This window comes from Rousettus aegyptiacus, unplaced genomic scaffold (genome assembly GCF_014176215.1).
Source record: "Rousettus aegyptiacus isolate mRouAeg1 unplaced genomic scaffold, mRouAeg1.p scaffold_m13_p_2, whole genome shotgun sequence".
In the NCBI taxonomy this organism is placed as follows: domain Eukaryota; kingdom Metazoa; phylum Chordata; class Mammalia; order Chiroptera; family Pteropodidae; genus Rousettus; species Rousettus aegyptiacus.
This window is the reverse complement of record NW_023416295.1, coordinates 75,336,323-75,363,785: the sequence shown is the minus strand read 5'-3', so window position 1 is coordinate 75,363,785 and position 27,463 is coordinate 75,336,323. Positions and strand designations below refer to the sequence as shown.

Sequence of the window (27,463 nt, the reverse complement as noted above, 5' to 3'; positions counted from 1 at the left end):
ACCATCAGCATCTTATCATACATACTTTAACCTATATCTGTCTGTCCAGTGTATCTTAAGTTTTTCTTTGTGCATTTCAAAATAAGTTATTTTTGCTGTCACCACAGAAAAAAATTATAGTTGTATGAGGTGATGGATTGTGGTAATCAGTTAGTGACTTATGTGTGTGTCAAACATTTCTTGTTACATTTGTACACCTTGAACTTATTCATGGTTTTATGCCAATTTTATCTCAGTAAAGCTAGGGGGAAAAGCTTACATCAAGTTCTGCTCTTCAAGTTCACAGTTTCTAAAATGACAGTTATCTGATACATTCCTATTTGTGATATCCAGTATAAAGTCTCCAGTGTTTTCTTAAACTCACTAAAGATATGAAATATATTGGCATCTTATGTATTCGCTATCCTATGAAGTCTGTATACTAGAGCATCTGGTTATGTGTTATTTGAAACTGAATCACACAAGTCAGGAGAGTTTTTAATGCTTGATTCATAATGCCAAATAGTTATTAATACAGAATCACAGCTGTGTTTTGTATACAGTGTTGCTGGTATTTTTTTTTTAATTATTTTCTTGCAGAATTGCAGAGTAATTTAAGAAATCTAGATTTTAGAAATCTAGATGAAAGCTATTATACGAAAATATTTTTCCCACATGAAATACATCCCTTCAGAGAAAAATGATTTCTAATATAATCTAAATATACATTTATAACTCCAGCCATTACTTTCCATCTCAATACGGCTCATTTCTTAATATTTCTTAAGAACTTTCGCAAATGGTGTGTACATCAAAATTAGTTCATACCTCATTGTATGATGATTTTTTTTTTTAACATGTCTGCCACTAACGTGTATACTCTTTGAAAGCAAGAATTTTGCTTCTATCTGGGTGTACACAACATTCTTCATGGAACATACACTACTCAGTCAGTATTATACAGTAACTAAAATACTCAGTCAGTATTGTACAGTAACTAAATTTAAGAAATGTCATTTTAGACTAAATATTTTTTTCTTTCTTGCTAAGGCTTCAAGTTCCGTGTAGAATTCTAAAATAACCTTTGCTGATGAGGATGTCTGATACTGTTACTGTAAAAAATGAAACTGAAACAATGAAGGATTTGGAGGCAGAAGTGAAAGATACAACCAGAGTTGAGAATCTTACTAAATCAGAAAACTATGGGAAGATTTTGGCAGAGAAGAATGAACGTTGTATTGACAACAATATTGATTTGCAGGTAAACAGAATTTTCTCTCTGGCTAACCAATACTAAATATTCAATATATAGTTATACTCTTCATACAAAACTCACTTTCAGAATTCCAAAAGGGTAAGTTGACCTATTGGGACATGCTTATCAGCTGGTTTTTGAGCCAGCTGGATTAGCTTGTTCAGTCAAACTCTTTGATTTGCTTATATCATATAATTCCTTTCATTTTGTATGTAGCCAATACATTTTTTACTAGCTTTCTACTTTTTTCATTCCACATTACACCTATCAGTATTGTGAGAGTTCAGAATTTAACTTAAGAGCCCTTAGAGGATAAAAGAATAGAGTGGTGGAAACTGTAGAAGTTCCATTGGCAAAAAACAGCCTTCGGAGGAATTAATCAACCATGACTGAGAAAAAAGGTTGCTGGGTGGTAGGGAAAGTCACTTGAGGTTTTTGATGCTACACTTACATGATGACATAAAACTAACCACTGATAAGACTTTTAATTCCAAGCATAGAGGGAAATTGAGGAGTTGGTCAAAGATTCAAGATAGGTAAAAATTGTTTCAAGTAGTACTTAGAGTATTCAGTTCTAAATGTTCCAGTTATCTCGTCCTACGTAACAGATTACTACAAAACCAAGGCCTAACCATTTTAAAACAGAAAATTTGCTAAAACTCTGTTGCATTTTATTTTTTAATATCAGGATTCGTGAGTTAGGAAAGGGAACAAGGGCTTGGCTGAGTGAATTTTCTACTATACAGGGAGTCAAAAGAAGGCCCCAGTTGATATTTAACTGGCAGATGGGCTGGTCTGGAAGGTCCAAAACTGTTTCACTCACATATCTGGCACCTTGGTGCAAATGGCTGGGATACAGGCTGTCTGGGAGTGAGAACACCTACCTGCGGTCCTTCTAGCATGTAGGCCCCAGGATAGTTAGACTTTTTTAGGGATCCCAGAAAGAATGTTCCAAGAGCCAAGCAAAGCTGCAAGGTCTTTGAAATGGGCTCAGAAGTCTCCGAATGTTACTTTCATTGTTGTCTTTTGATAACGCATGTCAATAAAACCAGCCCTGATTCAAGGGAGGGAGAATTAGACCCTGCCTCTCAGTAGAAAAGACCTTGCTTTAATCTACTACAAAAAGGTATCTCAAAATACTATCTTTAATACTTCTGTTTTGGTTTAGCCAAAGAATAAAGAATTCTATTGGAGGAAATAATCTGTTCTTTCTATATCCTAAAGACCTTGAAGGCTACATGTCAAAAATTATACCTTCACTTTTTATGATAAATAAATCTCTTTTAAAGGTTCATTCCTGCATTCAGTCAAAGTTTATTTTTCCACTATGTGCCAGAAATGTGTTAGAAAAATAATAGCAGTTCATACAGCTATAATAAAGCATTTAGACCCCACTGAGTAAGTCTAGTCAAGTGGCAATTATGTAAGCAGTTGGGAGGAATAACATTTTTTCCAGTCATTTTTAGTAATAGCACTTTTTAAACAAAAAATTACCATGCCTGCAATCAGTACACTCAGTGATGGCAGCCTGCCAGTATTCTGATTAAATCTGAGAAAATCTGCTAAAATTCTATTGCATTTGTTATTAAAATACTAAAATGTTTCCTTTAGTCTCTTCCTGTACCTTATATTTACTCTTCCAGATCATGTTTATCAATAAGTGATTAATTTGGATTATTGCCTTTTATACAACCAAGTTTGTTGTATTGCCCTTGGCAATAAGCACAGAAATGTACTGATGACCACTATTAGATGGATCACTGTAGTATGGCCCAGTTGTTAGTACCATAGGAAAATTTCATGCATTCCCCAGACATTTACTGAAAATGTATTCTATGCAAAGGAAGTACTATAGTAAGCAAAAATGGGCACGATCTCTGACACCATGTTCCATGTAGCATGGTGGCTGTAAAGATTGGAAGGAGGAACAGAGAACATTGAATGCTATATTTATTGATTATCCAAATGTTTATTAAGAATTACTATGTGTGGGAATATTTGCTCTGCTTGGAGCTTTTTGAGGTCCAAGATGCCTCCATCAAGGTGTCTGGCAGGGGCTTGGAGTCTAAATAACTCACACAGAAGAGATTTAAGTAATGGAAATTAGGAATGGCAGACAAAAGTAGATAAATATGAAGAGATGTCATAGCTTTTTCAGTACTGTAAATAAATCTTATAATTTTCTACCATCTTTAAATGATAGCATTTATGTAAAAAAATAATTTTATCAAACTAGAGAGAGGCCAGCAGACATCACCTTGGATGGTTCCAAGTAGAGATTATCTCATAGACTCCTGGACCATTTCTTTTTTAAATCTGCTTGCATAGTGCTCTACTCTTTAAAAATGTTGTGTTTTTTTATTCTAAGTTTTGTTTTGGACTATAATCTTTTATAAGTTTTAGTACTACCTGCTTAAGAATTTCTTAAGAATACTTTAGAATTAATTCAAGCAGTCTTTGTGCATTAATGTCAAGAAGTTAACTTTCCCACATAATTGCTATGGAGTTCTTGTTAATAATGGTCCAAAATAATTGTGCAAAGCATTAACTTAGTAAGTTTTCTGCTGCCACACACTATTTCCCTTGCCAGTCTTAAGTTATATGATGGACTTTCTTTAATCATGTATTTGAAAGATTGGGGTGGTGAAGTGTCAAGTTCCTAAATCTAGAAAAATTTTAATTTGTTAGACTACTACTACTATTTAACATAGGATAAATAAGGAAGGGGTGTGTGTTTCGTTTTCCTTTGTATAATTTATTTATATGGCCTCTAATGTTTGATTATTCTCAGGGATAGATTTCTCAGATTAAATTTATGTAAATTATTTGTGTTGATTTTTGCAGTCATTTACTTGAAATGTAAAATTAGGAATCTTGTGGTCTGCTTATGAATGGTTCAAACTCAGCATTCCCATTTATTTACAGTTATATCTTTGTATTTGACAAATGCTTTGTCTAGGGGCATTCATCTGTATATATGTGCATATAAACACAATCTAAAACGTATTTTGGAGCAGTTCTAACAATGATTCCTGTCCCTAAAAGCTATTAAACAATTGGATGGCCAGTCCAAGTTGTATTCGGAATTTTTGTTGTGGAGGAAATAAGAGAACTGATTTTTGTTAACTAGGCTTTATGTGCCAGAGTGCATGAACAGCTTCTGATATATATGAGTGAATTTTCCATACACATAATCAGTTGAAGTAGGTGTTTGGTATATTCTTAATTTCTGTAACAATCCTTTTGATAATCAAAATAAGACTTTTACATCCCCTATGTTCTATTGCATTTCTTTAAAAAGAGGAGGATGAGGCCAAGTAAGGGACAGGAAAGCAATGTCAATCTATTAATATTATCAGAAAAACTCAGGATACAGGCTACACTTCTCCAACAGTGAGGTTAATGGGCATCACATTTCTTAATTAATGAAACGTGAAAAAATTTCTGTTTAAAAGGTTGAATAAAAGTCTATCTTTATAAAATCATACAATTCTTAACTATTTTCCTATTTGTCTAACAAAGTAAAAAGGATGTATGCAATGTACCTGGCACATAGTTAGAGCCTAACAATGGTAGATGATATTAATATCTATAATCATAATTGTTTTATTTATTTTAAGCAATAGCACAACTGTATGACTTCTCTAACTGGTCCCTTTATTATCATGAAACATAGATTTTTTTCTTTAGTAATAAATGTGAAATTTATTTCTTAACATAAGCGGTCAGAAATTACAATGCAATAGTTTTTGTTCTTTGTATTAAGTTCCCTGCCTGTGTACTTTTATGGTCTTTTAGAAATATTTAATGAGTTCAACTTTTTAAAAAGTACACTCTTCCAACTCAGAAAACTTTGTTGTTTTCTGTTATTCCAGGAGAAATTACCATCCAGGCTCAGTTGTTTTTACTGCTCCTGACCTTTAGTTAGACATTTAACACTTTAATTCATTAATGTAATTATTATTAATCTTTACTGTTGCCTTGAAAAATAATGAGAATTAGTGAGCTCTTCAAGAGCCTTACTTGAAAGGTGTCAACCATTATAATTTATTTTGTTCATAATAATTACAATGAAAAATTGATCCTCTTTTTGAAATAAGTAGATTTCCTCTTAATTGAGTGATATTAATTGGTGGTTATTTTGATGCTGAGACAATATAACTCAAAGATTATTCTGTTTTTTCTTAGCAATACATAAATCTCATGGTTTATGATTTCAGTACTTCTGTTTTTCTTTCCTTTAATAATAAAGAAACATTAAATAGAGTTAACTGTCTTAGCAGAACAAAGATAGACAAAGAAAATTACAATATTAGACCAAACAGACATCGTGAGAAGCAAAGAAACATTAGGGAAAAAAACCTATTTACTACCCCTTTATATGGAGTTGACTGCATAGACTTAGGTTTTTGTTTCTCTTGTTATTAGTTGTAAAAGCTTTCTAGTTCGGAGTAACACAAGATACAGATAATGTTGTGAGGATTCTTTCCAATTCATATTCTGAAATAAATTTTAAATCTGTTTAAAACTCCTTTATTGTCAACAAAAGACCAAAGTACTAAATTCACCAACCATATTTATTTTTCTTTGCTCTCAGATCTATAGGGCAGTAAATTTAAAAAACGTCTGTGTTTATTGTAATAGTACAACATCAGTTTGGAACTGAAATTCCATTAAGGATGTTTCATAGTCTGTATCCATTTTTTAGCTTAATTTTGGCTCTATGCTTTAGTATCAAACAATGTAAATTATAAAGTAGGGGTTTACCCCTAAGCTGTCTAAATTCTAATATAATTCTCTTTCATGGTATAGTGAAGACCTGTTAAACAAGCTGCTAAAACAGTGAAATTTTGTCAAAAGTGAAAAGGAAAAACAAAATCAGTGAAACCAAAAGTTCTTTGAAAAGATCGATGAAATTGACAAACTTAGCTTGATGGACTAAGAAAAAAATAGAGAAGACTCAAATTTCTAAAATAAGAAATGAAAGTGGGGACATTACTAATTCTATAAAATAAAAAGGATTATGTGAGGGTATGAAAAAACGTATGCCAACAAATTGGATAATCTAGATGAAATGGACATGAAGAAACAGATAATAGACCTATAACTAGTAAGGAGATTGAAGCAATAATCAAAAATCTTCCAACAGAAGATTACTGATGGTTTCACTGGTGAATTCAACCGAACATTTAAAGAATGAATACCAATTCTGAAACTTGTAAAAATATTAAAGAGGAGGGAGCACTTCCTAATTCATTCTGTATGGCCAACACTATCCTGAAACAAAGCTAGCCACAGACATTTGCAAGAAAACTACTGGAAATTCTAGCCAGAGAAATTATGTGAAAAAATAAATAAATAAAAGGCATCTAAATTAGAAAGGAAGAAGTAAAATTATCTCTTTTTGCTGATGATGATCTTATATGTAGAAAACACTAAAGATTCCACCAAAGTACGATTAGAACTAATAAATGAATTCAGTAAAGTAACAGGATACAGAGCCAACACACAAAAAATGACAGTTGCATTTCTCTACACTAACAACAATCCGAAAAGGAAATTACAAAGGCAATTCCATTTACAACAGCATCTAAAAGAATAAAATACTTAAGAATTAACCAAGGAGGTAAAAAACTATACAATGAAAACTACAAAATATTGCTGAAAGAAATTAGACATAACTAAATGGAAACATTTCATGGATTAGAACACTCAATATTATTAAAATGTCAGTGTTACCCAAAGCAATCTACAGATTCACTATCAAAATTCAAATGACATTTTTTGCAGAAATAGAAAAACCCGCTCTAAAATTCATATGGAATCTCAAGGGACCTGAAATAGCCTTGTCTTGAGAAAGAACAGAACTGGAGGACTCATATTTACTGATTTCAGAACTTACTACAAAGCTACAGTAAGCAAAATAGTGTGATGCTAGCATAAAGATAGACATTTAGACCAATAGAATAGGGAGCCCAGAAATAAACTCTTACATATATGGTCAAATGATTTTTGACAAAGGAGCCAAGACCATGGAGAAAGACAGCCTTTTCAACAAATGGTGCTGGAAAAACTCAATATCTATATACAAAAGAATGAAGTTGAACCCTTACCTAACACCATATACAAAAGTTAATATAAAATGGATCAAAGACCTAAACGAAAAACCTAAAGCTTTAAAACTCTTAGAAGACAACATAGGAGAAGAGCTTCATGACATTGGATTTGGCAGTGATTTCTTAGATGTGTCACCAAAGGTGCCAACCAAGAGGGCTTTCTCTTCCCATCCCTACCTTTCCAACCCCCTAGCGCTTAGGGATACCTTCTGCAAACTGCACACCCAAGAGGAAAGGAGCCAAGGAGTCAAAGCTGCCAGAGCCATTTTAAGTAGACAGCTTTAAGGAAGGCAAAGGAGGGGATATTGCAAAACCACAAAGCAGACTGAAGAAGGGGTGTGGGGTAGACCCCCAAGATTCTGCATCTCAACAAGCTCCCTGTTGATACCAGTGTTGCCCAATGACAGTGGACAGTATTTGAACACTGAGGGTGTAACGTGCCTAAGAGAAACACAGCAATACTGATGAAGGAAAACAACTGTTATGAAAACTAATCAATTTATTAGCAAAACCTCTCTCTGCCCTTTGGTCATCAAGAGCACAGGCCCCCTGTGACATGAATAGCAGAAACATACATCCCAGAGCAGTGACAGGCTGATCCTGGCCCCACGATGAGAAGAAAGCCATCGAGCCAGTTCACTTTTAACCAATGAGGAAATGGGGCGTTTCCAAGAAAAGAGTCAATGTTGAGGTCTGAGGCAAGACTGTTTATCAGTGGGCTTCTGGTGTCCATCTAGCCCCTGAGAACTGAGCGTGGATTTGAGTTCAGATTGGGTGAGTTTCCCTTTGAAAACCAGAGACATCTGTAGTGGTTATCATCAGCACCAGCACCCTTCATGGAAGGAGAACCTGAGGAAGAAATGCCCCAGAGGAGAGATGTCCTCTGTTAATCCATATGACATTTCTCCCAAAAAAGATAGAGTTTGCAAAAGGAGCTCAAGGTAATGACAGTGAACAAAACTGGAGGACTCACATCATTTTGTAGTTAGATTTCATAGTACTCAAAGGGTCACAGCTAAAAAATTTTCAAAGATGGTCTGAGCAACCTTTCCATTTTCCAGAGACCTGTGTCCATGGAAATGAATTACCAACGTCACCTGGAGAGCCAGTGGCACAGTCAAGTCAGGAATGAACCCTAGCCTACCTCTGTGTACTTTTTCCAGAGCACCATGCTGCTTCCTTCAGTCATGACCTTTCCCAACTTCGTTTGGACTCAATTAACCTAAAAACGTCTGTGTTTTAGCGCACTTTACAATGAATTCATCGTTCTGATGAGTTTTGTAGATGCAGAAACAGTTGCTGAAATAAGATACTCCAGGGGGCACCCCTGTCCAAAGAAGGGACTTGCTTCCTAATTTGTGAGACTTGGCAGATGAGAGACAAATAAACTAGCCAGGTTAATCTCAAGATGGATGGTTTTTGAAAGAGTAAAGTGCTGATCCCATACAAATGCTCACAAATTAACCACCATTTGGTTCAGAAAGATGCTCAGCATCTCTATCAAGGTGGTGAGGGGAGACTATAGACATGAATCTTGTGTTATCTTGATTCTTGCCTCAAGAAGCTTTCCTCGCTGAAAGCTACCATGGAGGCTTTTTCCAGGATGGCTAATGGAGATTTGTTAACCAGTATTAGCCATGAGTTTTCTGGAAATGTCGAAAGTGATTCGAAGACCATCTTGTGGTATTCCCTGAACCACCTTGCTTTCTTTGCTGAGAGGCTGTACTATTCTATGAAAGATGCTGTCACAGATGACTCCATCCTGGTCAAATTGTGATCACTTGAACTCAGAGTAACAACTAAGTGAGATCGATCTTGTATAAATAAAATAGATGTTCAATCAGAGGTATCAGAAGACCCTGGGCACAGTGATTGCAAGTGACACAGTTAGAGATTACCAAAGATTCTTCTGGCCATTGTAGGCTAGTAGGAGGAATTATTTAAATGACTGACCTGTGTGCAGCAGTATCAACTATTAGCTAACCAAAAGAGTTTTTATTATGGACCATGTCAGGGTAATGTGCTTGGTTTGCGTATATATTTGCATATATTACTGCCTTACTTCCTGTGTTATTTTTTCTATACAATCAATGTAAAGCCATATCACAATGATATAGTAATACTACAGTATTTATAAAACATAATTCTCACTGCTCTTATTCTATTCAGAATACTGAATTGAATAAGAATCACTCTTTTATAAAGGGGAAGAATAAAACATAGGACAAAAGCTTTATGACATTGTATTTGGCAATGATTTTTTTGGATATGACACCAAAGGCACAGGTTACAAAAGAAAAAATAGATAAACTGCACTTTGTGAAAATTTTTTAATTTTTGCATCAAATAACACTGTGAACAGTAAAAAGGCAGGCAACCCACAGAATAGGAGAAAAATATTTGCAAATCATATATCTAAGAGATCAACCAGAATATATAAAGAACTCCTAAAACACAACAGTAAAACACCTCAATTCAAAACTGGTCAAAGGACTTGAATACACATTTCTCCAAAGAAGATACATGAATGACCAATACTGAGTACATGAAAAAATAACTCACTGTCATTAACCATTAGGGAAAAGCAAATCAAAGGTACAGTGAGGTACTACCTCACACCCACTAGGATGGCTACTATCAAAAAACAGTAAACAGGTATTGGCAAGGATGTGGAGAAATTGGAACTCTTGTATAGTGTTATTTGGAATTTAAAATGGTACAGCCACTTTGGAAAAGTTCTTTTAAAAAAATGGTATTAAATAGAATTACCATAAGATCCAGCAATTTCATTTCTGGCTATATACCCAAAAGAATTGGAAGCAGGATCTCAAAGAGATGTTTGTACTCCCATGTTCATAGCATTATTCAAAATAGGCAAAACAGAATCAACCCAAATGCATCCATCGACAGATGAATGGATAGTCCATTGTACTGAACATTATTATTCAATAATATTCATCCTTGAACATGAGATATTATTCAGCCTTAGGAAGGAAGAAAATTCTGCAATATACTACAACATGGTTGAACCTTGAGGTCGTTATACAAAGTAAAATAAGTCAGTAACAAAAAAAGACAAATACCTTCTGCATATGAATACAGCTTTTACTTGTCAATGAATCATCTCTTGTTTTAAAAATTTTAATAGAAAGTTTTGTACTCTTGATAATTAGTGTTTTAAGGGATTAAAACAAGAGGGGAGTAAGTCAAAAATTCTTTTCCCTTCAGCTTTCTTAGAACTCACTTAGTCATGTGCATATTGTTAGTATTCATGTATTGATTTTCTTTTCTTCTTTAAGCCCTTACTCTGTGTAGTATAACTTCTTTTAATTCTACTTTTAGGTATGAATTACATTTAGAAATCCTCTTGTACAAATGAGAGACTAAATAGAAACAGAAAACAGTATCAACATGCAAAAGTTCTTAGGTAGCACTGCCATGTGTATATGTGTGTACATACATACGAGCCATTTTCTTCTCTGTATGAAACAAAAAGTCATTTTTCTTTATTTCTTTCTACTTTCCTTTTGTTGTCATTACTGCTAATTTGTAGTATGGGTATTCCAGGGTCAAAATCCCAAGAATAGAGCGCTTCTTGTCTCAAGAACTTTGGGTTCACAATGAGAGACAGAACATACTTTTACTGCAGATTCTCATTTCTGTTGGTTCTACAAGTAAAACATTTTGGATGTTAGAACAAAATGACCTTTTTTCGTATGTGAAGCATACTCATCTAGATGTTGAGGACTTTATATCTGTCTTATGTTTGGTAGCAAACCGACTCCCAGGCTTTAATGAGCATAAATGATAGGTATCTGGCCCTTGTACTGTTTGTGATTGGGGTTAGAGAGGTGGATTGGAAGGAGGTGGGAGAAAGGAAAGCATATTTAAAACCTGTCTGGGTCTGTTGCACGGACACTTCAACTGCTTTCCCAAACCAAACCTTGGTATCACTAGAGCTAGTTATCTCAGTGGGTTCCCCAGTCATGTGGTTAATGATCTGGCAATCAATGCTGAGTATGCATACTGGAACTCTGCCCTCTTTTCTTCATTTCTGCTTCATTGCCTTACCCTAGACCAGGCAAACAGGATTCTGTGACTAATAAACTAATGGTATACTTCATACAGTGCCGAAAAGGCACAGTAGTTAGGTGGTTGTACTGTGGACTCAGTGTGCATTTGCACATTCTCCTTTGTAAGTTAGGAATTTTGCTGAACAGAGCTACTTAAAATTCCTCAGGTTTTTTGTGGCGATTCCCACTCCCCAGACTTGCCTAAAGTATAATATAAAATACTGAAGAAGTATATTTTATTTTTCTCCTACTCAAGATAAGTTCCATTAACCTAATTAACAGAAATTGTGGTCATTTGCTCACTAAAAGAAAGTGCCGATCTACAAGATTTTAGAGAATCTTCTGCAAATGTGCTTCCAGGAGGAATCAATAGTTTTTTACTTGAAACATCTTTGATTTCCTCATTTTCTCTTCTTTGTGTAGTTAGTTTCTCTGTGGTTTAGGATTATGAATTAAGAAGAAAACTTTCTGTATCAGTATGAAATTTAATACAAATCTTTCTTGTGTATTCAGCGGCCATTGCAGTCATTTGGACAGACAGGAAAAAGGTCTAAGGTATAGTAAATATTTTGTGCTGGCATGCCAAGGGCCTTCCTTCATGCTTGATGAATTGTTTTCATATAGCGCTGCATCAGTTTAGTTTTGTCATATTTTGTTTGGGGCAGAAAGCTTATTTTGTTTTATTTGGGGTTTTTGTCTTGCCTAGTTGCTTTTGTGTATTGCTTTTATAATCTTTAATGGTTCTTTATCTATAGAGAAAATGGCTTTCTTACCATTCTTTGGATCTTGACATTGGAATTATTTCCATTCTTGCTATTGCTGTGATTTTCAAAATTGCGATTGTTTGTTTTTCCCCTTAACAAAGAGTTTTAGTGATAATTAATGACATATTTAACTTGCACATTTCACCTACATCTATATGTGGCAGAAACTATTGGTAAAACTTAAGAACACTAGGAGACTTTTGGATATACCTTAGATTTGTAAAATGTAGTGTTAATTTTAAATACTTTTAAATACTTTTCTTTAGTCAAGCTCAAAGTTAAAGCTAGTTCGGAGCCTTGCAGTGTGTGAAGAATCTCCACCACCCCCTACAACAGAGATATCACAGGAAAACCAGGTAAACAAACAAACAAACAAACAAAAGAACAAAAAATTATTTAAAGACATGGTGGAATAACCTGCTTCCTGGAGAATATTTTTTCATAAAGTTAACTAAAAGTCATGTGCATGTGTATGTGTTAATGTATGTTTTTACTAAATGAAATTGCATTGATAATACAAGGTACACATAAAAAGTGGGAAAACCCTTGTTACTTCAAGGTTTTTTAACACAATTTCTCTCTGGAAAAACTTAAGGATCATATAATTAACCAGGTATATGGTTTTAAGGGAGTTATTAGTTATCAAAAGTTATAAAATATTAAAGTAGCTTCCACTTAAGGCGATGAAATTTGCCCTTTTGATTTTGGCTTTTAGGAATTTGTCAGATACCTCCTGTGTGTGAAAAGGAGACTATCCAAGACTTTTGTTTGATAGATTATTTTACTTAGCCCGAGTGCCCAGTGAAGCCAGTTTTTATATTACCTTGACTCAAATAGTTGTGTGATACTTCTAATTCCTCTTCTGCCTATGCTTGTAAAACATAGAACTTCTGAGGTTCGAACAAACACTTTGGTTTGCCTTTTATATTCTTTTTTAATGCTATAATTACTTTTCTGTTAATCTCAGCTGTGAATTGATCTTTGCCTCATGTTACTTTTGAGCATTTTTTAGATAAATATCCTTGGACCCTCTACGAATGTTTATTAGTGATAACTTTGGCTGTTGGTGGCTTATTTTACTTAAGACTTTGAGCAACCTAAAATCTCCCTGTATCCCAACAATTAGTTTCCAAAGAGTTGAGGGACTTTGTGGTCATTTAAGAAGCCATGACTAAAAAAAAGAAAAATGAAAAAAAAAAAAAAAAAGGCCATAACAAGTGTATGTCTTTTTTTTAAATAAATGGCCATTATACATTTGTTAATTCAAACAAATATTGTTATGCTTTGCCTTAATTTAGAAGATGATTCCCTAAAAGCCTACTATCTTAGATACTGAAGATAGTCATCACATATTTTGAATATGTTCTATTATTTAAAAGCACTATATCTTTGTTTCCAAAATGCAAAAAAAAAAAGGAAGGTTTTTTAAGATAGATTACTTATTGTCAATGAAAAATACTTTAAAAATCATAGTTTGCTTTGAAATGTGTTGAAGTGTCAGGAACAAATAAAATGTGATTTTCAATTGAAATTTAACTACATAAATAGAAGGTAGCTCTTTGTATTCCATAAAAGATTTTTTTAACAATAAAATAACATACTTTCTAGCAAAAAGCAGAAATACAGTCAAAATATTTTACTAAGAACTTTTACCTGAGAACATTTTCAGACATTGACCTGAGGCTTTTGCGTGGTCGTTGATAAGGCTGAAGAGTTATGATACACTCCGAAAAAAATCAATAAAATTGTTTTTGAAATAGCAATTTTAAAAAGTGCTTTTGGTACAAGTCAGTGTAAAAATATACCTGTTCAGGGTGGAGTGGTGGGCAACATAATGGTTTTTGACAATTCATTTCTTCATTCTGTTGTCCAAAATGTTACACCATCTTAACCTCATGGAATAATTAGTTGAAGGAGATTGAGGAAATGAGAAGGATCAGGTAGTCATAAGACTGTTAATCGAGAAATGTGGATTTTGATAAAAACTGTAATGCAATCTTTGGTTTTGTCAGTACATTTTACCAATCTGAAAAATATTGGGGAAAAATCTTACAATGCTACATAAATTTAGCTAATGAAATTTTGCATGAGAAAAAAATTACTATCAGGAGTATATGTTGTAAATTAATGTATATATTATTGATCACAGGTTATAATTTTTGGATTTATAGTTCGAAAATCTGATTTACAGCAAATGAATAGTGAATAAGATAGCTGTGCCAGAATTCAGTTTTTCCACTTAATACATTCTTTCTCAATTTCTCCTGGATACAGTAATTGTTTTCTTTTAGGATAATAACCTATTATTACCCTCACTGAACAAAAGGTCCTCCTTTTAGTAGAAAGTTTTTTTCCATGTCTTGAGTTAACTAAATTTCACCTAAATGGGTTTGGAAAATAAATTCTCTCTCATGAAATGTGCTAATATGTAATCCTTGGTGGTAGAGATACTTTCCAACTAATAATGCTTGCTTCAGCATGTAATTTTTGAGGAATTAGTCTGGAATAAAACTTATTATTCAAAGGTTGAGAGGCAATTAAAAAAGAATGTTACTTGTGTCTGATGAGAGCTTACAAGAGGGAAGTGATCTCAATAACATGTTAATGACAGAGTAAAGAGTAAAGGAATTGCATACAACTTCCTATGGAGATGTTGCTATCATTTCAGTTATTGAGTCAGAAAAGTTTGTGTATAAGGACTTTAGCATTTAAAATATGTCTTGTATATTTCTGCTGAAAACAAGGCTTCATTAGATTAAACATTCTAGATTTTTAAATACAGTTTATCTTGATAAAATAGTTTAATACCTCTAATTAAAATGTATGACTTCAGGAGGAGAATTTAGAAATGAAATTTGATAGTCATTGGAAGTGCCTTAATAGTGATGGTCTAAATGTGAAATCTTTTCTTCCAACCTGGATTTCATGGAGTGTCCTTGAGTAACAATAATAGAAGCTGTAAGTCAGGATATCTTCCAACATTCTTCTTTCAAAACATAGTTCTAGGAATTATTTTTAAATATCTACTTTACAATTACAAAAAGAATAAAGAAATGAGTTATAATACAATGTGGATGGATTTTGAAAGTATTATGCTAAGTGAAATAAGTCAAATAGAAAAGGACAAGAACCCTGTGATTTACTCATGGGATATAAAACAAAAAGCAACAAATAAAACAAACAAAAACTCATAGATACAGACAGCTGAATGGTGGTTACTGTCAGGGAAGTAAGATGGAGCAAGGACCAAGAAGGTAAAGAAGATCAAATACAAGGTGGCTGAAGGAGACTAGACTTAGGGTGGAATGCAGATGTTGTATTATAACCTTGTACACTTGAAATTTATATTTTATTAACCAATGTTACCCTGATTATTTTCTTTAAAAAAGAGTCATAATGAGAAAAATGGTAAGTTGATGAATGTATGAAGTTTAGTAAGCAAGCCAAAGGACGGCATAAAACAGTTGTTTGTCATTTTATTGGAAATTACCAGTGCATAGTTTTTTTCCTATATTCTGAACACAAATTTGAACCGAGATAGAAGAGGAAGCAGAATTGAAAAGAGAGGAAAATAGTAGTCGGTAATCTTGTGGAAAAAAATACATATATTTGACCTGAAATTCTTCTACCAAATACTATTTCAAAAATAAAAAAATATGTGGGAGAAAATGTTTAATAGAAATCCTGGTGTTTACAAGTTTAAGAATCCTAAAATTTATATCACCTTTGATAATTAACTTTGTACCTACCAATACCACCAAGCATTTCCCAGAGAAGCGAAGTAATTGATGCTTTCCATCACTGAATAACAATGTAATTTAGTCTACAAATAGGCCACACCTTTATCTTTAGTATAACTTTGCCTGACTAAACACTACATTCCAGAGCTATGTGATTTTTACTTTTAGGCTATATGAATTATTTCCAATCATTCCTTTGGGTTCTGAAATTGCATGTAATGATATTGTTTTAAAACTGAAATGTAGAATTAGTTCTCCTTTTGTCTTATCTTGTTTGAAATCTTCCTAAAACAACTTTGTGGTAATTGAAGGAGGAACAGTGATATATAAATCTCAAACAGGAAATAATAAAAGTCATATGGATTTTGTTTTGGAATATTTGTACTTACATTTTTATATGTTGAGAGAAGTAATATGGGATTATAAGCAATACTTGAAAAAGTACTTTTTTATTAAGTGCCGACTCATACATTTCTGTTGTCATGATTGATGATAATTATGCTTTTGCTTCACCGTCACATCTCCATTGCAAAAACAGGTTAAGAAGACCTTGGTTCTGATCTTCCAGAGGTTTTACAAGTAGATACATTTAAACTATTATATAAAACATTTGTTTTTACTAAAATAATTAAAGGACATATTTCAATTGATATATTCAACTCAAAACATTAATTTTAACATTTCCTATCTAGACTTTGATTAAAATGGTAAAAATGATTAAGTTGTATTCTACTTTGATTAAAATGGTAAAAATGATTAAGTTGTATTCTAATTAGGTAAAATAAAAATCTTATTTCATTTTTTTTCCTTCATACACTTTTGTATTACTCAGAAAATACAAATGTGTGGTAGTAATTGAATTGCTTTATTTTCATTTAATAACTGATTTTACCTTCCAACAGGAGAAAATTCAGATCCAGTTAACACAATCATTTGAAAAAGAGGAGAAGCCCTCAAAAGATGAAGCAGAAAAAGAAAAAGCCAATGATAAGTTGCCCAGAAAAATGTTATCAAGAGGTTTGCAATTTCTTTCTGTTTTTTAAACAAAATTTTAGTGTCACTGTTGATAATTTCATCTTTTACCCCTCAAATAATGATATATAGTATATCTGTATTTTTAAAAGGTATAGAACCGACTGAAGAGATAATAAAGTATTTGCTCATCTGAGCAAAGTAGAATAACATAGTTCTGAACATCAGTAAGATGCTTTAGCCAGAAAACTGCAACACATGTCATAGTCTACTGAGGAAGATAACTGTCTTGATCTCTTGTGGTCTGTGTCTATATTGAAATAATGGAATCACTATAATTTGAATATTAAGTCCTCTAAAATGTATTTAATTCCTTATGATGCAAAGTGCCTAAATATTCAGTATCTGGTAGCAATATTCTTAGAAATCCAGAATGTTTATCTTTCATTATAAATTTTAAGGGACTTCACCATCGTCTAGCATTACAAGTCTATAAAAATGCTTTTTTAATTTATAAACTCAATTATGCTGACCAGTATTATAAACAGCATAAGGCTATTACAATTAAGAGGAAGAAATAAACTTGAATATTTGAAAAACTATTTTGAAAGCAAGCCTTTGGCAGTAGACTTGACCAAATCTAATTAGATAAACATTGTTTCAGAACTAAAATTCCTATCTACCAGCAGTTTTTTTCTCACTTATATTCACAACTGAACTAAGCTGTCTTCATTTGCTACAAATGTAGTTAATTGTCTAAACCATTCTAATTTTTCACTTAAGGAGGCATTTTTGAACGTGAGGATTGTGGTGAGTATATAAAAGAATCTTTAAAGAATTCAGAATAAAACTGGCACGTTTGAGAGAGAAATTTTTTTTAAGAATATGCATGTACATGTAGTTATATAAACCCATGTCTGCTCATTATATGGGAATAGAAAAATTGTGGTTACCTGAGTTCATCATAAATTTTCTTTTCCTACTTTGTTAATTTTTTCTATGTGGGGCATCTTATTTTTATTTAAGATATGCATCATGTATAAAAGGGAAAGAGATTTGTTTTCAAACAACTTTATACGGGGTTTTTGTGTTTTATTTTAGATTCCAGTCAAGAATATACTGATTCAACTGGCATAGATCTACATGAATTTTTAGTAAATACATTAAAAAACAATCCCAGGTAAAAAAAAAAAAAAATTAAATTTATAAGGTTTACATTGTTTCTAGAGTACCATAATTTGCTACATATATTTTCATTACTGATTTAGCATATTAGAATAAGATTGTAATAGTGGAAGTACACCAGAAACAGTTTAGTTTCTTAGGGCTAAGATGTTGTTGGTCTTCTGTATGCACATGTGTAAATTATCTTTTTGCATTATGTATGTCACCATGATCTAAAAATAATTTATACTGTCTGTTGGAATTTTGGGAAATACAGAATCACCAAGATACTTTGACTTAATTGTGAAATATAGAGGTATCACTAATCACAAAGAAAAGAAAAATATACCTCATGATAAATCACTCAACCAAATAAGAGCATAGTATATTCATTTATAATGAGTTTTTGATCTTGGTTAAATACAGAGTTTTTGTTCCTTCTCTCTCAGTTTGTAAACCTTCAACCCAAAGATTTTCAGGTGCCTATTTGAGTCACTACTTTAATCATGAAAGCGTATGTTTTACTAGGGAACTGAATAAATAGATTTTAACCTTTTGGCAGGTCATTAGCCCCTTTGAGACATTTTCACCACAAAAAAAGGCTTATCCACAAAATATCTGACCAATACTTTCATGAGGTAGAAGACTCCAAGATTAAGAATCCATCCTCTAGATGTTAGCTTCCCATTATGTTTTTACATACATTTAAATAAAAATAAAACAATTTTATTGGGTATATGCACATGGAAGAAAACATGAACAATTCTCTTTAGTCTCACTGAGACTTATATCATGCCTAAAGATAAACCTTCATTTTCATTCAGGATTTATTGTTTTCAATACCATCTTGATTTTCTAGTTTATATTTACTATAAACCTCAAAAGGAGAACCACCAAAATGAAAAGTAATCTCCTTGTAATAAAGATTGAAGAACTATAGATAGATATGGTGGGGAAGAAGATGGTCAATTCTGAATGATTTTGGTCCCAAAAGGAAGATGAATTAATTAGTCCATTGAACAGGCATTTATTGAGCATCTGTGATGTGCTAAGTGTTGTGCTAAACATTATATAGATATAAATCTAGATAAGATATAATCTCTGACCCTAAAATAGTCACCATCTGTGCTAGGAAAAATCACATGATATATAATTGAAATAGAATAGATGTTGTAAAAGAAATTTTTTCAAGGTGCGGGGCCCCAACCTCTGTTCCTACGGGAAGACTTCACTGAAGAGATAATGATGGAGCTGAGTCTTGAAATTAGAGTGCTTTAAATGGTAATTGCCTATACAGAGAACATGAGAAAGGCATTCCAGACAGAAATGAGAATATTGCCAGGGTATAGCAGTGTAAGGGGGGGAAGTGGTATATCCAAGGAAAGAAGAGATTAACAGGGTGGCATCTGCAAGTAATTCTATAAAGCGATGAGGAAAGTATTGATGAGATATGAAGACAGATCATATCCAGTTCTCAACCTAAGGTAGTACCACCACACTGGGATGGTAAGTCTCAGTGATTATGAGGTGCTACTGGGAAGCCAGGGATGCTGTAAAGATCTGTAAGACAATAATGAACAATGAAAATAGTCTTACTTGAAATATCAGTAGTGCACCACTTGAGAAACTCTGAGTACGGCATCCTGAGTTGAGAAGTAATTAGAGGATATTGAATAAGGTAATGCCATGATCAGATTTGTATTTTAGAAAGGTTAATTCTGCAGTAAGGAGCTAAATCATAAGCAGCGAGTGTGGATAGGAGACCATAAAGGAGAATAGAGAAGAAAGGACACATTAGAAAAATATTCAGGAAGTACCGTGGCAGGACTTGGTGATCATCTGGATATGGAAGAGTAATGAGACAGTAGACTAGAACAGAGTAGCTACTAGGTTTCTGGATGGGCTGACAGCTAGTCCCATTAATTGACAAAGCTTGAATGGAATAGGGTATGTTCTGTTGTAAATATAGTTTGAGATGCCTGATGGAAAGCTAGGAGATGATGTCTGTTGGCAGTTAAGATGTTCCGGTTTTGTAAGTGAGCCCAGCTGGAGTTGCAGGTTCAGGATTCACCAGTCGAGGTGAAGCTTGCTATGAATGAATTTGAAATAAATTACAAGGAGAGATGAAATAAATAACAAGGACAAAATTCTGTGGAAAGACGGTATACAAAAGGTAAATGAGAAGAAAGAGACTGAGTCCTAAAGATATCAATGCAAACATTTGTCTTAGAAGTCAGCCAAAGGAAAACAGTTTCATAGAAGATAAATAACAGAGGGTAGTGAAAATAGAAGTACCAAAAACACTTCATTAGATTGGGAAACTAGGAAGTCGTTGGCTATTTTAACAAGCTGTTTCATTTGGAGTAAGGTGTTGGAAACCAGAAGAACTCAGTAGGTTGAGGAATAAGGGGGAAGGTAGGAAATACATAGCCAGTTTGAGTTAAATAAGATAGGATCCTAAACAGGCAGAATTTTTCTTTCTTCTGATCCTGTGAGAGAGGCATCAATAAGAACAAAGATTAGAAATTATTTTTACGCATTCCAAAATATTTTTCTGTTGTCCAGTTCTCTGTTTTCCTCTATAAGTGCAAAAGTTTTTAAGTTATCTGCATATGAATTTTTAAAGTTACAATTTAATGGTTTTTAGTATATTCACAGATATGTGCAACTGTCGCTACAGCTAATTATAGAAATTTTCATCGCCCCCAAAAAAAACCTTGTACCCTGTTGCTGTCACCTCCCTAAGCCCTGAGTGCTAATCTAGTTTGTACAGATTTCCCTGTTTTCAATATTTCATATGACTATCATATATATGTGGTCTTTTGTAATTAGGGTCATTCACTTAGCATAATATATTTAAGGTTCATCCATGTTGTAGCATGTATGAGTACTTTATTCCTTATGTGTATGACTTTTTATTTGAATAAACATATAGGTGTATAATTCACAACTTAGCTAAATGTATGAGTTATTACTAATGTCACTGTAGATTAGGAAGTTTTAGTTATTGTTAAACTTTGTGGGAAACAAGATTTGCTTAATTTATGGCTCAGTGTTCTCTCTGTGAAATACACAAGTACTTGCCAAATAAACATGATGCAAAATTACTAATAACCAGTGGATTGCCACTAAAGCTTTCAAGATTGAATATTGCTCAGAGAATCCTTTTTAAAACTTTTCTTTATGTCATTAAGTCTTTATCTTGTTCTCAACCCAATTCATAAACTTAACTTTAGACGTTAGATAATAATCTATCTCTAGTTCCTGTTTGCAAGAAATGTTTTTAGAGGCTACACTAATTGGTAATTACTGAATTAGAACCTAGGAATCAGAAGTTGACCTCAATAGAGATTACACTTACTGACGTGGTTTTATACCTATATTTGTGTTGATTTTATACCCATTTTGTATAAAGAAATGTAGATAATAAAGGTAACTATTAGATGACTAGTGAAAGGGAGCCAACCCCATGGATTAATACTGAGAATGTATATTTGAAAAATAATTTGTTTTGTTCTGTATTTGAAATGCTTTATAAAACTTTTATTGGAAGTAATGTTTTAAGTCATTTTTTATCTGTTGCAGATTTTTGACTAAGGTCATATGGAACATTGGGAAGAGGGTGGTCAGATGGAAACATTATTGTTTTCTTCTTTTTTGTTTGTCATGGGTATACATACCCTCTAAAATTAGTTCTCGTGTATTGACTAGAACACTATTAACTAAAACAATGTTGCCCCTTCATTTTAACTTTAGGTAGTAGGTTATTGATCAGTTTGATTGAGAGCCTTGTTTTTATTATTTCTTTAATTAATTATAGACATCATACATTGGTTCCTTTTTTTAATTACAATTTTTTTTAATTACATAAAATATATCAGTCTCAGGTGTACAACCTAGTGATTAGACATTAGTGATTAGTGGTTAGTAGTTTATATTGGTTCCTTTTAAAGCTCATACAATAACAATTACAGTGAGTGTGCCTACTTTTAGGTTCATGTGCTAAACCTTAAACTTTGAGAGTAATGTAAGAGAGTTATCTGTTCAAGTCCTATATATAGTCTATAAGAGATTATTCCTTTTTAGCTTACGACTATTATCAAAATATCTAACCTTAGTTCCAGATTTAAAAATTTGGGAACTTGGACTGAGCTATACTGATTCAAAGGCAAGAACTGTAAATCTTAAGAACTTAAGAAAGTTATCAGCCTTATTTTTCTAACAAGTTCTACTTTTTAGTGACTAGAAGTTTAGTAAACTGAGCAAGGGAACTTAGTTTAAAACGTAAGTGGTCTGTATAATAATAGAAAATCCCCTGCAATCCATAGATCTGGATCTGCATGTGGAAGGGGGGAGGGAAAGCCTAAACTTGTATCAATGACTAATAAAAGTATTAGATTTTGTTTTCTTTACTGGAGACAACAGAAATTTCTTTTCAATGACAGTACATTCACTGAAGAACATTTCACATATCTTACTCCTGCTGTTTAGCTCAGACACAGAAAACTAATTTCAGTGCACTGTTTCATGAATGCTGAATAAGTTGCCTTTCTCAAATTCCTTTCTTTTTTCCCTACAATAAGTGTATAAAAAATATATCATGAAAGTTACTGAAAATTATAACTCAAGACAAATTGATCCCTAAAAGTTAGATGAAAAGAGGGTCTTGTAGTTAAGTCCTTTTTGGGGGAAACCCCTATAAAGGAGAAATTCCTTACCCTCTCCCCAAATATTAAGGAAAAACTATTAAAAGACCTTCTGGATGAAATAATTTAATTAATTTGTTTCATACAGATACATTTATTGAACTCTTCTAAATAGTGCAGATTACTATATAATAATAATTGTGATAAATGCTGTATAAGAAAAGTATGAAAGAAACAGGGTTCAAGAAACTATATAAGAAGTTGTTCTAGGCAAAGGAAACAGCATGTTTGAGGAAGCTGAGAAAGGAAGGAGCTTTGCAAGAAGCTGAGAAAGGAAGGAGCTTTGCAAGTGAAAGAGTTTTGCCAGTAAGGGGCAGGAGATAAGGCTAAAGAGATAGATAAAGACTAGATTATGCCCACCTTGTAAGCCACATTACAGATGTTCAATTCTAACCTGAGAGCATTGTGAAACCTGCGATAAATATTTAACCACGGCAATGGTGTGTGTTCACATGTGTGTTTTTAAAATCATTATGGTGCTCTAAGTAGAATAGATTTGTAGGGAACAAGAGAAGATACAGAGAGACAAACTACTATTATATCATAGTAGTTAAGTAAGAGATCCTGATTGCCTGGATCCAAGGTCCTGGCAATGGAAACAGAAGAAAGATAGAAGGTAAAATCCGCAGTAGTAATTAAGTGATTAGGACGATTAGAAAAAAGATTATAGCAGACCAAAAATACCTCTGATACAACACTCTAGGTGAAAGGTGGTACCACTTACCGAGATGGAGAACACTAAACAAGAACCAGATTTGGAAGCAAAATCGAATGTTGCTAGTATTTGTGTTAAAATGTATTCCTCTTTTCAACTTTAGATTTGAAATCACCAAGTTGGCATCTTTCTCTCTTGAGTTTTCAACTAATATTTTTAAATGTATAATCAAATGTTACTCAGTTTTATGAGACTTGTGTAATGTAGAGAAAGAATCAAATTCAGGGCGATGTACATACATACTTTCAGGCAGCATCACCTCCTCTGTTAGAATTTAAAAGTGATCTTCTATATGATGTTTATTTAGGAGGAAAACATCAAACTCTTGGTCTAGTTTTCTTGACCTGTAAAATATCAGAAACAGAATGAATAATCTGTAAAACAAACAAACCTTTAAGGTTTAAGATTCTGAGCTGTTTGCTTTTCCCCACCTGCACATGAAATTTTCAGTAAGCATAGGAATATTCTCTTGAGCCAAGTTCTTGGTGTGTGAGCAAGGAGGTCCTTTGGAGAGGGGTACTATTAATTTGTTGCAGTCTAAGTGCACTAAATAGGACTCTCATGATCTAAAGGAGCACATGCAGGTACTCCTTAAAGTCTTTATTTTACATGTCAGAGGCCTTTGGTTCATTTTGATTTTTATGGGGAAAATTCCTAGAGTTTTAAAAATGTAGCAATTTACAGAATGATTTGAAAAGTCTCTTTTTGAGTTAGAGTTGGTAATGTAGTGCATACTTTTCTACTATAATTCCACCTGTATAGTAGCATTGAATTCTCATAGGAGTATTCCTGTTGTTATGGGCCTCGCATTTCTTTAGAGTGCTGTTTCTATGGAGTTCAACATGACAACAAAGTCATGAGCCTAACCAAAGATGTCTATTTTCCTGCTACCTCTCAGCTTTCGAGTATGAAAGTAAAAACTAATATGCTCTTATTATCTGTTTGTTTAGAGAACAGACTCCAATATAGAGATACTTAGTAGATCAAAATACATCTCCTTTATGAATGGCCACATGTTGATAATTGTTCAAGTTGGGTAATGGCTATATTGAGGTTCCTGAAACTATTCTCTGTACATTTGTGTGTGAAATTTTTTATAATAAAAAAACTAAACTAAAAAATGTCATCTTTCATTCTTTTAAAACATTACTTTTTCAGAAAGTATATAAATATTCTAGCATCAAGCTTGCGATAGTCCTCAATGTTCAATTTTTAAGAAAATATATATAGCAATATAAATTCAACATTTACGATTTCAGTATTAAGTTTTACATATAAGGGTCTTCATATTTTGTTTCAGGGACAGAATGATGCTGTTGAAATTGGAACAAGAAATTTTAGATTTCATTGGTAATAATGAGTAAGTCCTGATATTTAACAAGAAAAGTAATTGTCACTACAGTTCTCCTTGGTTTACTTAATTAGTTTTTCTTCTACTTCTAGGTCTCCACGTAAAAAATTCCCCCCAATGACATCTTACCACAGGATGCTATTGCACAGAGTAGCTGCTTACTTTGGATTAGACCACAATGTTGATCAGAGTGGGAAGTCTGTCATAGTAAACAAAACTAGCAATACAAGAATGTAAGTATCAAGAAATGTAGGTATATGTTACATATGTTTATAACAATACTTTGTCTTTCTACAGTTCCCTTCATCCGAGATATTCCACATGTTTTCACAGCCTAGTTAAGCTTCGTGATAACCGTATGTGATCGGATCAAAAAATATACTTATCTCACTAGATTCAAAATGCATTAGTCTGATCTGAAATGAGGCAGGTAAATGAGGACTGGTTTAAAAGAAACAAAAGCAAAAACTCTCTGAGGTCATAATGTCAGTTATATTTGATAACCATTCTCATAGATTTTATTTTTAATTAACATAATTTGAATAGCTATGGTCAACCTCAGGCAAATTTTAAGAAAACAAAAAAAATTTTTTGACACCCTCACGTTGCATCTTTTATCAGGTTACTATCCTTTTAAGGAGTTAAGAGGAGCCATTTGCTTTAAAAAATGATAGCTAAGTGTTGGTGAAATAATCAGCGCCAGAGTTTGGGAGCAAAAGGTCCAATGCAGAAACACCTAAAATTGTAACGTGTACACAGCACCTCTTCTGCCTATTTATAAAGCTAATCCTAAAGCACCCAATTGAGTTCAACTAAAATGTATACTTTGTTGGTTGGTGATCTGCCTGTCAGAAGAATTTTCTATATCAATTTCTATGTGGCAGCAATGGATCTGTGGTAATGAGTAGCAGTCAACTTCAGATGCCATAAATAATGCTTTTTAGTTCATTATTTTCTGCCTTTCTTGAAGCTAGATTTCTCTCAGTGTGTTATCTATGAACTACTCAGTTTGCATGGTCATATTTAATTCACTTATGTTCTTTCTATTGTAAAGGCCTTTTATACTTATAGCTACCATTTAGTTTGCTGGTATTAAGCTGGTTTTCTTCCATTTCAAATAGTATGTTGTCAACTAAATATGTTGTTGGAACCAAGTATTTTTAAATGATTATTCCTAAACTAAAATTAAATTTAGATGTCTTTTAAAAGGGTCCTGTCTTTCTTTAGGGGTTAAACTTTACCTGCAAATATGAATCAGATTTAATTTTTCTCTGCCCATCCCTTAGTCTTTTTAAAATTCTTCACCAATTATTTATATCATGGCTGAAGTAGGATAGTGATTATAACGTATGAGCTGGACTGAGAGTGAATAGAACTCTAATTCGTTTAACCAGGACCTTTCAACATTACTCAGAGCTGCTGGATACCCACGTACATGGACATTAGCAGGCATTTGACTAACATTTTGACTGGTGACTCTCTAAGGTTTTCAATACAGTGTAACCTCAGTTATTTGAATGCTATGAATGATGTCAGAAAGCTTTAGGGTTCTCTTTATCAGGGTAGTCAAAAGTTTAGCCAAAAACAGGTGTTTATGGCATACTTAAAGAGGAATGGATCAGTAGCATAATTATAACTAGACATTTCAGATCATTGAAGTTACACTGTATTCTTATTTTATATCTTCTGGAATATGCAGAAGGTTATAAATCAGAAAACCTTAGAGATCTGCTCCACATTGAATAAAAACAAACTTACCTTTTCCTCATAGGCAGATTACCCGCTCCAGCCTTGAACCAGTGGTGTTATGGATGTCAACAACCTGGTGTCCACTGGGGTGTCTCAATGGAGCGGGAAGTTGGCGATTGCAGGGCAGTAAATTGAGGCATCTATAAGAGAAAGAGGTAAGACAGTCTTAAGGTTAGCTGAAATGCCTGCCAATGCTATTTGATGTGGGAATCCAGCTGCTCTTAGAAAAGTTGCCAGGCTCTTGGTTAAACCTTATAGTTCAGTTTGGAATAACAGTCTCTTACCCAAGTAAAAACTCAAATAAGAAAGTGTGACTTTCAATAGCTGCAAAAATAGTTGATATAAGTAATTGGGTCAAGAATATGACAAAAATAACATACTGCCATCATCAGAAGTAAATAGATATCTTTCAGATTCCTAAAAAAAAGCAGTCTTTTTCTCATCAGTTTGGTCACGAAACTGTTTTTACTCTTTATTTTTATGTGGAGAACTATTTCACTTACCAAAGTACATTTTGAAAAATCTTCTTGTGCATCATTTGACAGGAAGTAGATACAGTACTTCATTAAAAAAATTACTAAGTTAAAACAAATATTTGGAAGTGTTACTTAAGTGAGTACTGTATGTATTGAAATATCTTGTCAGTATGCAGAAAGTGTCATCATTGAGGTTTATTTGATGTAGAAATTTACTTATGATATTCATAATACATTACATGACTATATAATATGTTTTTAAACTATGTATAAAATACTACTTGGGGATTCAGTTAGACTTTATAACCTCCAGATATATTTTTATATGTTATATATTTCAAAGAAGTAATTCCAATTTCATGAGAGGATGATATTAAGTCACAAGAGTATTGAGTGAATTAAT

The 27,463-nt window shown here is 33.1% G+C and overlaps 1 protein-coding gene across 28 annotated transcripts in view; it reads left to right on the top strand.

Annotated features, from left to right (window-relative positions):
- Positions 1-27,463, top strand: part of R3HDM1 (R3H domain containing 1) — a 161,077-nt gene that overhangs the window by 57,534 nt on the left and 76,080 nt on the right. For 18 of the 28 annotated variants that reach the window (XM_036237725.1, XM_036237740.1, XM_036237736.1 and 15 more), the window contains exons 3-9: positions 1,030-1,240; positions 11,937-11,978; positions 12,454-12,543; positions 16,830-16,944; positions 18,001-18,079; positions 24,785-24,844; positions 24,928-25,068. In XM_036237725.1, the coding sequence (XP_036093618.1) occupies positions 1,070-1,240; positions 11,937-11,978; positions 12,454-12,543; positions 16,830-16,944; positions 18,001-18,079; positions 24,785-24,844; positions 24,928-25,068 (698 nt within the window). In that variant the 5' untranslated portion in view covers positions 1,030-1,069. The remainder of the gene's footprint in view (positions 1-1,029; positions 1,241-11,936; positions 11,979-12,453; positions 12,544-16,829; positions 16,945-18,000; positions 18,080-24,784; positions 24,845-24,927; positions 25,069-27,463) is intronic. The other 10 variants (XM_036237746.1, XM_036237744.1, XM_036237737.1 and 7 more) reach the window with 4 other exon arrangements.